General features: G+C 46.2%; 1 protein-coding gene across 1 annotated transcript in view; it reads right to left on the reverse strand.

The window, feature by feature from the left end:
- Positions 1-13,713, reverse strand: part of RELN (reelin) — a 366,138-nt gene that overhangs the window by 90,773 nt on the left and 261,652 nt on the right. Inside the window, exons 23-24 of the mRNA XM_066633734.1 lie at positions 8,918-9,055; positions 7,073-7,259 (exon numbers count right to left, since the gene is read on the reverse strand). Of these exons, the coding sequence (XP_066489831.1) occupies positions 7,073-7,259; positions 8,918-9,055 (325 nt within the window). The remainder of the gene's footprint in view (positions 1-7,072; positions 7,260-8,917; positions 9,056-13,713) is intronic.

Consider the following 13,713-nt stretch of genomic DNA (forward strand, 5'->3'; position numbering starts at 1 on the left):
CGGTACCCATGGATTTCATGTCCTGGACGCTCTGAACATGTTCGGAGGGTGTTCTGAGGACTGGGGATGCCGCACCAGAAGTGACATTTTAATGCCCTTATAAGGCATTCTGAGGCTTGGGGAAGACCTGGGCAGCTTCCCTGGCTCTCAGAATATGCTATAAGGGTATAAAAACGCCACTTCCAGTTTCCCCGAGAAACCGGATGTCACTTTTTTTGCCCGAAACGGGCATTCTGAGAGTTGGGGAGGCTGCACGCAGCTTCGCTGGCCCTCGGAACACCCTCTGGACACGATCGGAGCACAGCTGTGGTCACATTTGGAAGGTATGGGGGGCCTTAATCAGTGGATTTAGGGCCCAATCCTATCCAGCTTTCCAGCACCTGTGTAGCCACAATGCAGCCCCAAGGTAAGGGAACAAATGTTCCCTTACCTTGAGGAGCCCTTTGGGACTGTCTCCCCACTACAGGATGCAGTGCATGCCTCACTGGCATGGTTGCACCAGCACTGGAAAATTGGAATCGGCCCGGACAGCCCAATCCTGAGCTGCCCGGAGCTCCTGGACCCGGCGGCTCCACGGAAGGCTCCTGCCGGATCCTACGCCTCCCGCACTACCACGGGAGGCTCCTCGGAAGAAGGGGACGTTCCCCTTCCCCTGAGTAAGGGAAGCAGCCCCACAATGGGGCTACTCACTTTAGTGGCGAGCTTTTGGTCGCCACTAAAGTAAAGGCGCTTGTGTAGGGCAAGCAGCCCTACCTGAGCGCCTTGGATCCTGCGGAGCTCAGCTCCATGGATCCGCCTTTCCCCCTCCCACAACATGCCTCCCGCCAGCCTCCCCCCTCCCTGGAACACCTCCCCCATGCCCCGGGTCATGTCCCCACCACCCGTTCTGCAGCCCGGCGGTCCAGGAGACCGCCGAGCCACAGAACCCGGGCACCTGCTGGGCTAGTTCTGGCCGGTGTTGGGCTAGCTCCGGCAGGAGCCCGGCGGTAAGTCCCATAAATGTGCCTTTATGGCATGTTTGCGACTGAGGTCCATGGTATAGGGTCACGCTGCGGACCTCAGGATCGGGTTCTTAATCATCTGCAGATTTCGGTATCTGTGATGGTTCTGGGAATGGCTGCCTGTACTAGGTTGTACAGCACAAACAAGATCACAACCAGAGCAATAGAAGAATACTGTAATATCTCCTTGTCTATTATTCAAGTAGACAAGATTATTGATTATTATTCTATCTATTCAAAATAGATAAAAAAATATTTTGGGGTTTCCAGATGTTCACGGAACCATGGATCTTTCCTCTATGCCTAGATACAGGATGATGATGATGATGATGATAATGCCCTCCACATTCATGGTACTTTACACCGGTGCCTGTGTTGAATGCACACAAAATGAAAAGACAAATTCCTTCCCCCAAGGGCTTGCAGTCTGAATATTGACACAATGGTGACTACAGAGGAGGGAAGGAGGAGGATGGATTCGAGGGCAAATAGAGAAGAATATGCAAATATGTTCAAGCATTCATAACAGTTACAGTAGGAGATGAAGGCACAGTGCCAAAAACTTCACAGAAATTGTGGGTTTTAAGAAAGGATTGGAAGAGAGTGAGCGAGGGTTCCAGGAGGCAATTTGCATCTGCAGGTGTATCTAGGTCTACGTGGCCAGGGATATTTCTCCCAGCTCAGGGATATGTTTCCCAGCTTGATTACAAAAGGTTATTTAATAACCAAGAATTCTGGGTTCAGTATACAAAGGGAGTTGGGTTGTTTCAAAATATATCAATCATTTATTTGTTATGCTCATTATGCCTTTCCCATGGCTGCATTCAAAAGTTTCCCTGAGAAACCCTTAAGTCCTGTTGATAGACACGTGACAAGATCTATGGGGACATGAGTGACAAGAGTTTATCATTTGGATTTAAACTATTAAATGCACTGAATAAGAAGACTGCTTAACCCTTCTTACATTCTTATACCTGACAGAAGAATCAGCAAGCAAAAATGCCCACTCCATTTTCCACCTGAATCTCACTATACTCATATTCTTTCCTATCTGTAAATCTGTTTGCTTAAAAATTGCCAATCCCTCGATTGGTCAAACCATGTACTGTGATACAGGACTTGAACAGCTTCCACTCTGAGATGCAGTCATGCAGCGCAATCCTGGAAGGCCAGGAGGGTTAGTATCCAGTGCAAGATAGGGGTCCAAAGTGGCTCAGCTGGAGGTAAGGGGAAACTCTTCCCCTTACCCCTGGGTAAGCCACCACAGCCCAATGGGTCTCCTCGGACTAGCACCAACTCTGGAGGTGGCATAAGTCTGAGAAGAGTGGAGTGGCTTGTAGCTGCTCTGCGCTGCTCAGGAATGGGGGCTAGGATCTGGCATATCTGCCGGATCCTAGCCCTGTCTCCTGCTCCCTGTCTGCCCACCTGCCCCTGGGACCGCCCTCTCCCCACCCCAGAATGCCTCCCTCCCTCTTCTTCCTCGCCCACCCCAGACCCTTGCATCAGCTGAGCTCTGATGAAGCAAGCCTCCATGCCTGAGTCAGCGCAGAGGCTGGATTCAGCCTCCACAGACTGGTGTGTGTACCTGAACCAGCCCAGCCGACTCCTGAGGAGGTGCAAATGTGCTTTATGGCAAGTCTGCGACCCTACTGGGCTGTGCAAGGGACTTGTGCTGGCTCAAGGGTGAGTTTGGATTGCGCCCTTAATTTATCTAGAGCAGTACAAATTAGCAGGAAGGGAATAAATTCAGGGGACAATGAGAAATATCTGTGCATTTTCTTTCCATCCATCTCAAAATAGAGTTGATTTTTAAAAACAATCATAGGCCTAGAGTTCAACTTTCTCCCCAGACATAACCCCAATTCATTCATTATCTGCAACATTCAGATGGTTGAGCAGTATGTAGCATATATAAGCCATGGCATCCATGTGCACATCTGATCACGTGGAGGCCCCATGTGACCAATTTCTCCCCATTCCTTGTTCAGCCTTCAGTAATGCACTGAAGTAAACATCATTTGGCCTTTGTTGAAGGTGAGTCACAGATCAGAATGTGCAAACTTCCAGTGCCTTAGCTCTATGCATGAGCAGTTTCATTTCCTGGGATAGTACTGATTACTCAATCCCCATGTTAAGAGCAGATACACAATTCCAGACAAGATTGCTGCCTCTGCCACAACTGTGACATGAAACCCACTCCACCAAAGGGATGATTTACTACATAATTAACTTAATTAAAAAAAGGCCTCCAGTTATAGAAATCACAAAGGAAATTAGGAGGTGGGCTAATTAAAAGAGTAACTTTCTGCAAATATGCATACAGTCAATTAAAACAGGACATAAAACAAAAATAAGTTAAGTCAGCAGAGCAAAACAGATATTTGATCCTGATATAAGAAATTGTTAGTGTTAGTAATCACTGAAATTAAAATATAAAGTTTCCATTATCAGCAAAAATTAAAATAAATGACCCTTTTTGCACATTCCCCAAACAACATACAAATACAGTAGAACCTCCAAAGTTGACCACCTCTCTATACTGACCACCTCCGTAAGTTGTATCTTGACCACTTCGACCATTGCACAGAGTATTAATTTACCCTCCGTAAGTTGCCCACTGAACGCGATACTGTGGGCCTGTGTTTTGTCTGGTTTGTTCCATCTTGGAAAAGCAAGAAGCCATGTGACAATCCCTCCCCTCAGCCTGCTAGCACATGTGTGAAAGGGTTTTTATAGGTGGGCACACTGCATATAGCCGACAGACCTGTGCTAGCTGCCGATTGTACCTGGACATGTACCAAGTTGTGAGGGACATGAGGTTGCTTGTGCATCATGACGCCACTGTTCTTTAACTTTGGTTCCCATCACTAGTGCATTACTTTACACTTATATTGAAACACAACTGCTATTTTGCTGCCTATTCTTCCGGTTTGGAGAGATCCTTCTGGAGTACTTCACAAGTACCAGAAGTACTTCCCTTCTGGTCTTCACCACTTAGAAAAGTTTAGTGTCATTCACAAACTTGTCCACCTCCCTGCTTATCCCTGTTTCCAGGTCATTTATGAAGATGTTGAAAAGCACCACTCCCAGGACAGATTCTTGAGGCACTCTACTTTCCACCTCTCTCCACTTTTTTTGCCAATTGCCCACTGACACCCACTCTGTTTCCTGGTTCTCCACCAGTTCCCAGTCCATGAGAGGGCCTGTCCTTTAATTTCCTGACTGTGGAGTTTTCTCAACAGCTTTTAGTGAGGGACCATATCAAACAGCTTCTGGCATTTAGTGACTCTGAGGAGACCCAGTGGAGGCTAGGCAGCCTAAATAAAAAAGTGTTGTTTTTTTTAGGTGTTGGGGCTATGTAACATGCTACATGCTATGGGCTGGCAAGGGATAGCATTGGTCTGCCTGTCTGCTATGAAACCAAGTATTTTTTTTAAACTTACATTTTTTTTTAAGCTTATGAATTTTCAGGGGTTTTTAAAAACACTGATTGTGGGCTGTTTATTCTCTGTCTCTTGATAGAGATATAGATGATATAAATAGTAAGCATCACAAGATCAATTCTCATTGATATTTGCAATAAAACTTTTTAAAAATCCAATCTAAATAATAACTTGGCCTTGCATTTGTTGTCCTGGGAGCTAAACATGATAATATTTAAATGCCTTTTTTCCCATATGCTGACCACCTCCATATGTTGACCAATTTCCTCCAGTTCCTTGGGTGGTCAATTTAAAGAGGTTCTACTGTAATAGGCTTTGATTTAAAAAACAAAAGTACTCCTGTTACCCTGGCAGCAAGTTGCACCCACTGTAGAAGGTTTAAACAAAATGTGAGATAAACACAACTAAGAACAGTCTTCTGTATTTAAGAAGTAAGTCACCTAAACTTTTAGAAAACAACAGAAAAAGCTAATATTTTGGGCAGCCCAAACCTATCCTGCACTGGAACAGATACAATTGGCCCCCACCATTGAAACAATCCTGCTCCTAGTGGATGCCTATCATGGCTAGGAAGGAAAACTAAGGCTAGGAAGGACTCATAGCAAGGCTTGATTTATAAGAACATAAGAACAGCCCCACTGGATCAGGCCATAGGCCCATCTAGTCCAACTTCCTGTATCTCACAGCGGCCCACCAAATGCCCCAGGGAGCACACCAGATAACAAGGGACCTGCATCCTGGTGCCCTCCCTTGCATCTGACATAACCTATTTCTTAAATCAGGAGGTTGCACATACACATCATGGCTTGTAACCCGTAATGGATTTTTCCTCTAGAAATTAGTCCAATCCCCTTTTAAAGGCATCTAGATCAAATGCTGTCACCACATCCTGTGGCAAGGAGTTCCACAGACCAACCATATGCTGAGTAAATAAATATTTTCTTTTGTCTGTCCTAACTCTCCCAACACTTAATTTTAGTGGATATCCCCTGGTTCTGGTGTTACGTGAGAGTCTAAAGAGCATCTCTCTATCCACTCTATCCTTCCCATGCATAATTTTGTATGTCTCAATCATGTCCCACCTTAGGCTCCTCTTTTCTAGGCTGAAGAGGCCCAAACGCCATAGCCTTTCCTCATAAGGAAGGTGCCCCATCCCAGTAATCATCTTAGTTGCTCTCTTTTGTACCTTTTTCATTTCCACTATGTCCTTTTTGAGATGTGGTGACCAGAACTGGACACAATACTCCAGATGTGGTCTTACCATCGATTTGTACAAAAGCATTATAATATTAGCCGTTTTGTTCTCAATATCTTTTCTAATAATCCCAAACAAAGAATTGGCCTTCTTCACTGCCGCTGCACATTGCAGCGACACTTTCATCGAGCTGTCCACCCCCCCCCCGATCTCTCTCCTGATCTGTCACAGACAGCTCAGAACACATTAGCCTATATGTGAAGTTTTGATTTTTTTGCCCCAATGTGCATTACTTAACACTTACTTACATTGAAATGCATCTGCCATTTTGCTGCCCATTCTGCCAGTCTGGAGAGATCCTTCTGGAGCTCCTCCTCACAATCGCTTCTGGTCTTCACCACAGAAAAATTGGGTGTTGTCTGCAAACTTAGCAACCTCGCAGCTCAACCCTTTCTCCAGGTCATTTATGATTAGGTTGAAAAGCACCGGTCCCAGAATAGATGCTTGGGGCACACCGCTTTTCACCTCTCTCCATTGTGAAAATTGTCCATTGACACTCACTCTCCAATTTATGATTGGAGTATGAGGGATGGCATATATAGGAAGAGGTGCTCCTTAAGATCTCCAGGTCTCAAACTGTTTAGGGCTTTAAAAGTCATAACCAGTACCTTGAATGGAGCCTGGAAACAAATTGGCAACCAATGGAATACATAAATAATTGGGATGGATGTGATCCCACCATGATGGGGATTCCATCCCAATAGGTACATTTTGTACCAATTGAAGTTTCTGAACACTCCTTTTGGGCAGCTCCATGTAAGGTGCAACGTTGTAGTCCAACTGGGAGGTGACCAAAGCATGAATAACTGTAAGTTAGGGCTCTCCAGTAAGTGTTGCAGCTGACAAACCAGCCAATAAGAGGCACTGCTCATCTCCAAGGCAACTGGGCCACCAGGAGAAGCTCCAGATCAAGGTTTACCCCAGACTGTGAATCTGATATTTATGGGTCTCCCTTGGAGCAGTGATTTGAACATCATTTCTCAAATCAATACCCAACTTTTTTTTTAACGTGTTTTAATTTCAGGATCCAAGTTTTATTGCGTTTTACTGTTTTTTAAATTGTCTTATTTTTATACGTATTTATATATTTTATGTTTTTAATATGCTTTTATTTGTGAGCTGCCTTGAGTGCCCTTTACTGGGATAGAAAGGCGGGATATAAATTCTATAAATAAATAATAATAAATAACTCTGTCTTGCCGGGATTAAGTTTCAGCTTGCTCTTCCCCATTCAGTCCCAAATGAAGAAGAGCACAGAAGACTGTGGGTAGATCTTGGACTCAATTTCAGCATAATCTCACAGTGTTATCTTTGTTCTTAGTTGCAGTGGATACCATTTAAGCTTATGTATGTAAGTAGATGTGTGCATATACCTTGTTGAAATAGAGAGAAGATCCAGATGAGATTATTCCACAACCTTGCTCTGGTTTTACAATCTCTCCACCAATCACTTCCTGCCATTCTGTTTCCAAACTGCTCAGATTTTCAAAATCAGACATTATAGTTGAAGGTAAATTATTTTCAGGATAACATTCAGTGCCTTTGTATCCAGTATCACATCTGCAGAGAAGCAAAAACAGACTAGATGCTCAAATATACACCTATTGCTTGAAGAAATTAGCATGTAAGCACACTTTGGCTCACAAATGTGAACAGGGACCTGATAATATACATGGCTAGATGAATATCTGGGATCCTGCTTGTTCCATAAGCAGAGGGTAGGTTGTGAAGAGACTGCTTATAAGATGGTTCCACCACCATCCTGTTTCTTCATTGGGTGTGAAGCCATAGCAAGTACACTGCAATGTACTAGCAAATGTACTTGCAATCTGTGGCAAGTCAATGCCCCTTTGTGTTCTGAAGAACCCAACAGCCTGCATACCCAAGCCTCCTGAATGGGCAGTGATCTAGTGATGATTATGCTGTATATCAGGAATCTGGGGAGGAGAAGGTCACTGCATGCTTTAGGTTAGGGGCCTCCAAACTTTTTGGCCAGAGGGCTGCATCAAATATCTGGCGTGGTGTTGAGGGCCAGAAAAAAAATTTAAATATAAAATTTAAATAAATAGAGATGGAATTTAGATAGTGAATAAATGAATGAATGGGCTCATTCAGTTCTGGTCAAGTTCAGTTGAGTGGGCCAGAGACTTTCAGGGGACAAGAGGTTGGCCACAGGTTGGAAAAAGGCTTGCTGCGGGTCGCATCTGGCCCCCGGGCCGGGCTTTGGAGACCCCTGCTTTAGGGTGAGATGCACACCTTCATACAGCAGCAGTATATCTAGTACAGGTGTAAAGGCAGTGTTGCAATTCTATAAGAAGGAGCCCTTTCTGCATCCTGCTCTCCAGGGTGCAATGCAGCAGAAACATAGTACACATCATCATTACTTATACTGTTGTAAACTACTCAAATAACTTTCTCCAGAGTGGTTTCACCAGCGATGAATGGACAATTCCAGAGAAAGTCACCTACAGTTCCCTTACAGAGGCATTCTTTCATACGGAAAAGTTGAAGCTTGCTTTTAAGCAACAAAGATAATAGCTTTTCCTATACATTATTGAATGAAGCACCAGTTGGCCATATTGTTAAGAATATGGAGTCTCTTTCATCATGGCTATGACATTTCAGTCATCCCAAATATGAAAATGAGAAGGAATGTGCTGATCCCTGGAGAAGGGGAAAAGCGCATCCCTTTAAAATCAGTTTAAAAAACTGAACAGTCCTTTAACAATAGCATCCTTAATGAGAGAGAGAGAGAGAGGGCAGCTGGCTGACAATCCATCAATCCTTCTCTCTCCAGCTGACCCCTCCCTTCCCCCTGAGCACATTTGCATTGGTGAAGGGAGGGCCTGAGTGAAGCTCTTTGGAGGACGACTGATTGGTGGATTGTCTTCTTAATGACTCTTATCTTACATCACAAAGGTGAACAAAGCTGTTTTTAAATCACCAGAGCAAAGAAACTTTGTTTTTTAAATTGATTTGCTATAGTGCGTTTTTTGTCATCCATCTGAGTGCTTGGAATGGAACCCACAGGAATAATGAGGCTCGACCTGTATTGCTGTTTGTGACCAAGACCAAAGCATTGTTAATAGGAGCAGGGAGATGAGACTAAACTAGGGACAAATTATTGTCAAAGATAATTCTACCCTGTTTTGATTTATTGTGTTTTGAAACAGATCATGAAAAGCAAGTCATCCAATATAATAGCAACAATGAAGTACCTGCAAACACCTTGTTCACACCAGCCATGCCCATTACACATGCTTGGGCACTGCTGCCCAATGTAGATGTTGTCTAAAGCCCACTCATCTTGTACTGTGTAGTAGCACTGACTCCAACGGAAACGTGTAGCACTGGACCTTAAGAGACAATAAAAATGAATTGACTTATTTACATAGTATGTTTCATTTAAGCCTCCATATTAAAGGAGAACAGATCAGAAGAGAAATAAGTGTGCTGGTTATGGAAATTTCCTGGATTAAAACAATTTGACACCCAATGTGATAATTCACAAAATATATTCATGTAATTGAGAAGCATTGCAGAAAAGCACCATGCCTACCTGTAATGTTTTCTTGAAACTAGAGTCACTTTCAAAATACTATCAATACTGGTAACGCAATGTCTTCCACACTTCTTGAATCTTCACAAGTTGCTTCAAAACATTTTCTGAGTATGATAAAAAGCAGCTCACGAAGACTCAGAAATTCCGGAAGTAAAGAAAGTTTACAATAAAAAAAATAAAATTTAACTACTTTGGTGTATTTCCTGAATAGTATGCACACTGGTTTGGATTCAAACTCTCCTTTGATGGAGAAACTCCCTTTGCTGCAGAAGGGGAACCTCTGAATTCAACCCACCATGTATTTTCTATGCAGTGGTCCTCAAGCTGTGCATCTGTGCCCCACTAGTGGGTCACAACCCAATTTTTGGTGGCTCGTCAAATTGACATTAGGCTATGGGCATCATATATATTGGCAACCTTCAGTCTCGAAAGACTATGGTATCGCGCTCTGAAAGGTGGTTCTGGCACAGCGTCTAGTGTGGCTGAAAAGGCCAATCCGGGAGTGACAATCCCTTCCACACCAGGAGCAAGTGCAGTCTGTCCCTGGCCTGTCTCCCTGGCTATGGGCCTTCCTTCTTTGCCTCTTTGCCTCAGACTGTTGGCCAAGTGTCTCTTCAAACTGGGAAAGGCCATGCTGCACAGCCTGCCTCCAAGCGGGCCGCGCAGAGGCCAGGGTTTCCCACTTGTTGAGGTCCACTCCTAAGGCCTTCAGATCCCTCTTGCAGATGTCCTTGTATTGCAGCTGTGGTCTACCTGTAGGGCGCTTTCCTTGCACGAGTTCTTCATAGAGGAGATCCTTTGGGATCCGGCCATCATCCATTCTCACGACATGACCGAGCCAACACAGGCGTCTCTGTTTCAGCAGCGCATACATGCTAGGGATTCCAGCACATTCCAGGACTGTGTTGTTAGGAACTTTGTCCTGCCAGGTGATGCCGAGAATGCGTCGGAGGCAGCACATGTGGAAAGCGTTCAGTTTCCTCTCCTGTTGTGAGCGGAGAGTCCATGACTCGCTGCAGTACAGAAGTGTACTCAGGACGCAAGCTCTGTAGACCTGGATCTTGGTATGTTCCGTCAGCTTCTTGTTGGACCAGACTCTCTTTGTGAGTCTGGAAAACGTGGTAGCTGCTTTACTGACGCGTTTGTTTAGCTCGGTATCAAGAGAAAGAGTGTCGGAGATCGTTGAGCCAAGGTACAAAAAGTCCTGGACAACCTCCAGTTCTTGCGCAGAGATTGTAATGCTGGGAGGTGAGTCCACATCCTGAACCATGACCTGTGTTTTCTTTAAGCTGATCTTCAGTCCAAAATCTTGGCAGGCCTTGCTAAAACGATCCATGAGCTGCTGGAGATCTTTGGCAGAGTGGGCAATGACAGCTGCATCGTCGGCAAAGAGGAAGTCATGCAGACATTTCAGCTGGACTTTGCTCTCAGTCTGGAGAGGTTGAAGAGCTTTCCGTCAGATCTGGTCCGGAGATAGATGCCTTCTGTTGCAGTTCCAAAGGCCTGCTTCAGCATGACAGCAAAGAAAATCCCAAACAAGGTTGGTGCAAGAACACAGCCCTGCTTCATGCCACTTCGGATGTCAAAGGGGTCTGATGTGGAGCCATCGAAGACAACAGTGCCCTTCATGTCCTTGTGGAAGGATCTGATGATGCTGAGGAGCCTGGGTGGACATCCAATCTTGGGGAGAATCTTGAAGAGGCCGTCCCTGCTGACCAGGTCGAAAGCCTTCGTGAGATCTATGAAGGCTATAAAGAGTGGCTGTCGTTGTTCCCTGCATTTCTCCTGCAGTTGTCTAAGGGAGAATACCATATCAGTGGTGGACCTGTTGGCTCGGAATCCGCACTGCGATTCTGGATAGACGCTCTCTGCAAGTACCTGGAGCCTCTTTAGTGCAACTCGGGCAAACAACTTTCCTACAACGCTAAGGAGAGAGATGCCACGGTAGTTGTTGCAGTCACCCCTGTCACCTTTGTTCTTGTACAGTGTGATGATGTTTGCATCCCTCATGTCTTGAGGTACTCCACCTTCTCTCCAGCAGGGACAGAGGATTTCATGCAGCTCAGTGACGATGATCTCTTTGCAGCACTTTAGGACTTCAGCAGGGATGCTGTCTTTTCCAAGTGCCTTGCCAAAGGCAAGGCAGTCCAGGGCCACGTGAAGTTCTTCTAGGGCTGGTTCACTGTCATGCTCCTCCAACACAGGCAGACACTCAATGTTGTTCAGCGCTTCTTCGGTGACTACATTTTCTCTGGAATATAGCTCAGAGTAGTGCTGCACCCAGCGTTCCATCTGCTGCGCCCGATCCTGGATGACCTCGCCTGTTGCAGACTTCAGAGGGGCAATTTTCTTCTGTGTTGGACCTAGGGCCTGCTTGATACCATCATACATCCCCTTGATGTTGCCCGTGTCAGCTGCTATCTGTATCTTGGAACAGAGCTGGAGCCAGTAGTCGTTAGCACATCTCCTGGCAGCCTGCTAGACTTTGCTGTGAGCAGCTCGGAGGAACTGCAGGTTGCGCTCACTGGGACAGGCCTTGTATGCTGCTTGAGCTCTCCTCTTTTCCTCAATGACTGGTGTCAACTCCTCAAAGTGGGCTTCAAACCAGTCTGCCGTCTTGTTGGTCCTCTTGCCAAATATGGACAAGGCGGTGTTGTAAACGGTATTCTTGAAATGTTCCCATCTGTTGGATGCGTTTGCATCGGCCGGGCCTGGAAGAGATTCCTCAAGTGCTTGTGCAAATTCCTCCACTTTTCTCTGATCCCGGATCTTGCTGGTATCAATGCGAGGTCTTTCTTCCTTTTTCGTGTGATACAGTCGCTTTGCTTGCAGTTTCACTCTGCTGCACACCAGGGAGTGGTCAGTGTCGCAGGCAGCACCGTGATAACTGCATGTGATCTTGATGCTGGGAAGGCTGGAGCGTCTGGAGAGAATCAGGTCGAGCTGGTGCCAGTGCTTTGATCTTGGATGTCTCCAAGAGACTCTATGTTGGGGCTTCGTGTTGAAGAATGTGTTGCTGACACAGAGACCGTGATGACAGCAAAACTCTAGCAGGCGTTGGCCATTTTCTTTCATCTTCCCAGTGCCGAACTGACCTAAGCAGGTGGGCCATGAACTGTTATCAGCACCAACTCTAGCATTGAAATCGCCGAGGATGAACAATAGCTCTTTTACAGGGATCTTCTTGATAGTGGTGGCCAGGTCATCGTAGAATTTGTCTTTGGCTTCTGCTGGAGACGACAGAGTCGGTGCATAAGCACTGATGAGTGTGACAGGTCCTGCTGATGACTGGAGCTGCAGGGACAAAATTCTTTCACTTCCCACAGTAGGTGGGATGATGGATTCCAGCAGGGTATTTCTGACCGCAAAGCCAACGCCATGTTCCCTGGTTTCGTTTGGTGGTTTTCCCTGCCAGAAAAATGAGAAATTTCTCTCCTTGACAGATCCAGAATCTGGCAGCCTTGTCTCTTGAAGGGCGACGATGTCCATCTGCAGTCTGCTCGGCTCCATGTCGATGACAGCTGTTTTGCGTGCATTGTCTATTTCTTGCAGGTCATCAGAGAAGCCAGGTGTCATTGTCCTTACGTTCCAGGCGCCCAGTTTTAGGGCAGGAGTTTTCTGTTGCATGGTGCAGTTGTCGATCCGCTTGTCGGTTTTCACCCTAAACCCCATGCACCCTTTGAGGTTAATGGACCATGGCGAGGCAACACCTTACTGGCTGGGGACTGCCCAGCTTAAGGCGGGCGGTAGCTGCCCAATGAGATGCAATGATCTCTCCCACCGTCGGAAGCAGCCCCTGGCGTCATGCTCTATGCCAATCGAGCGAAGACTTATAACTGGTAAACTGCTGCTTCCCGTGTTGTGCCGACGCCGTATGGCGAAGTTGGAGTGTCCTCTCCAGTGCGCAAAGCCTGGGTAAAGAAGGTATGGAGGATATGCTGTTACCCATGCAGCAGATCCCCCCTCTCCACGTTGCTGGAATTGTCCAATGGAAAGGCAGAAGCCAATACGGTTGGTTCCAGCCGCGTCGCAGGAGTTGCCAGAACGTGACTATGTTCAGCCATGAACTGCCTCAGGGACTCCAGCTCCTGATTTTGCCTCGAGGTTGACTCCTGAAGCCTTTTCCATAACTGGATGTAGCCACAAGGCAGTGGAGGTTTGGGATCAGAGTTTTCCTTCTCTCAGATGAGCTGCCTTCCCAGGCTGACCAGTCCCATCTACCCGGTGGCTGTTTAGTCTCCTCTTATGGCACGTACAGCCAAACTGAGGACCTGTTCTTATCCTCAGCCCCTGGGGGATGACGCAGGAGTGGAGGGGCAGAAAGAAAGATTGTGGAAGCAGGGATGGGGCTAATGGAGGATTGCAGAGAGAGAGGGAGCAGGGGTGGGCCTGACGGAGGATTGCAGAGAGAGAGGAAGCAGGGATGGGGCCGACGGAGGATTGCAGAGAGAG

Source organism: Tiliqua scincoides, chromosome 7 (genome assembly GCF_035046505.1).
Source record: "Tiliqua scincoides isolate rTilSci1 chromosome 7, rTilSci1.hap2, whole genome shotgun sequence".
NCBI lineage: Eukaryota > Metazoa > Chordata > Lepidosauria > Squamata > Scincidae > Tiliqua > Tiliqua scincoides.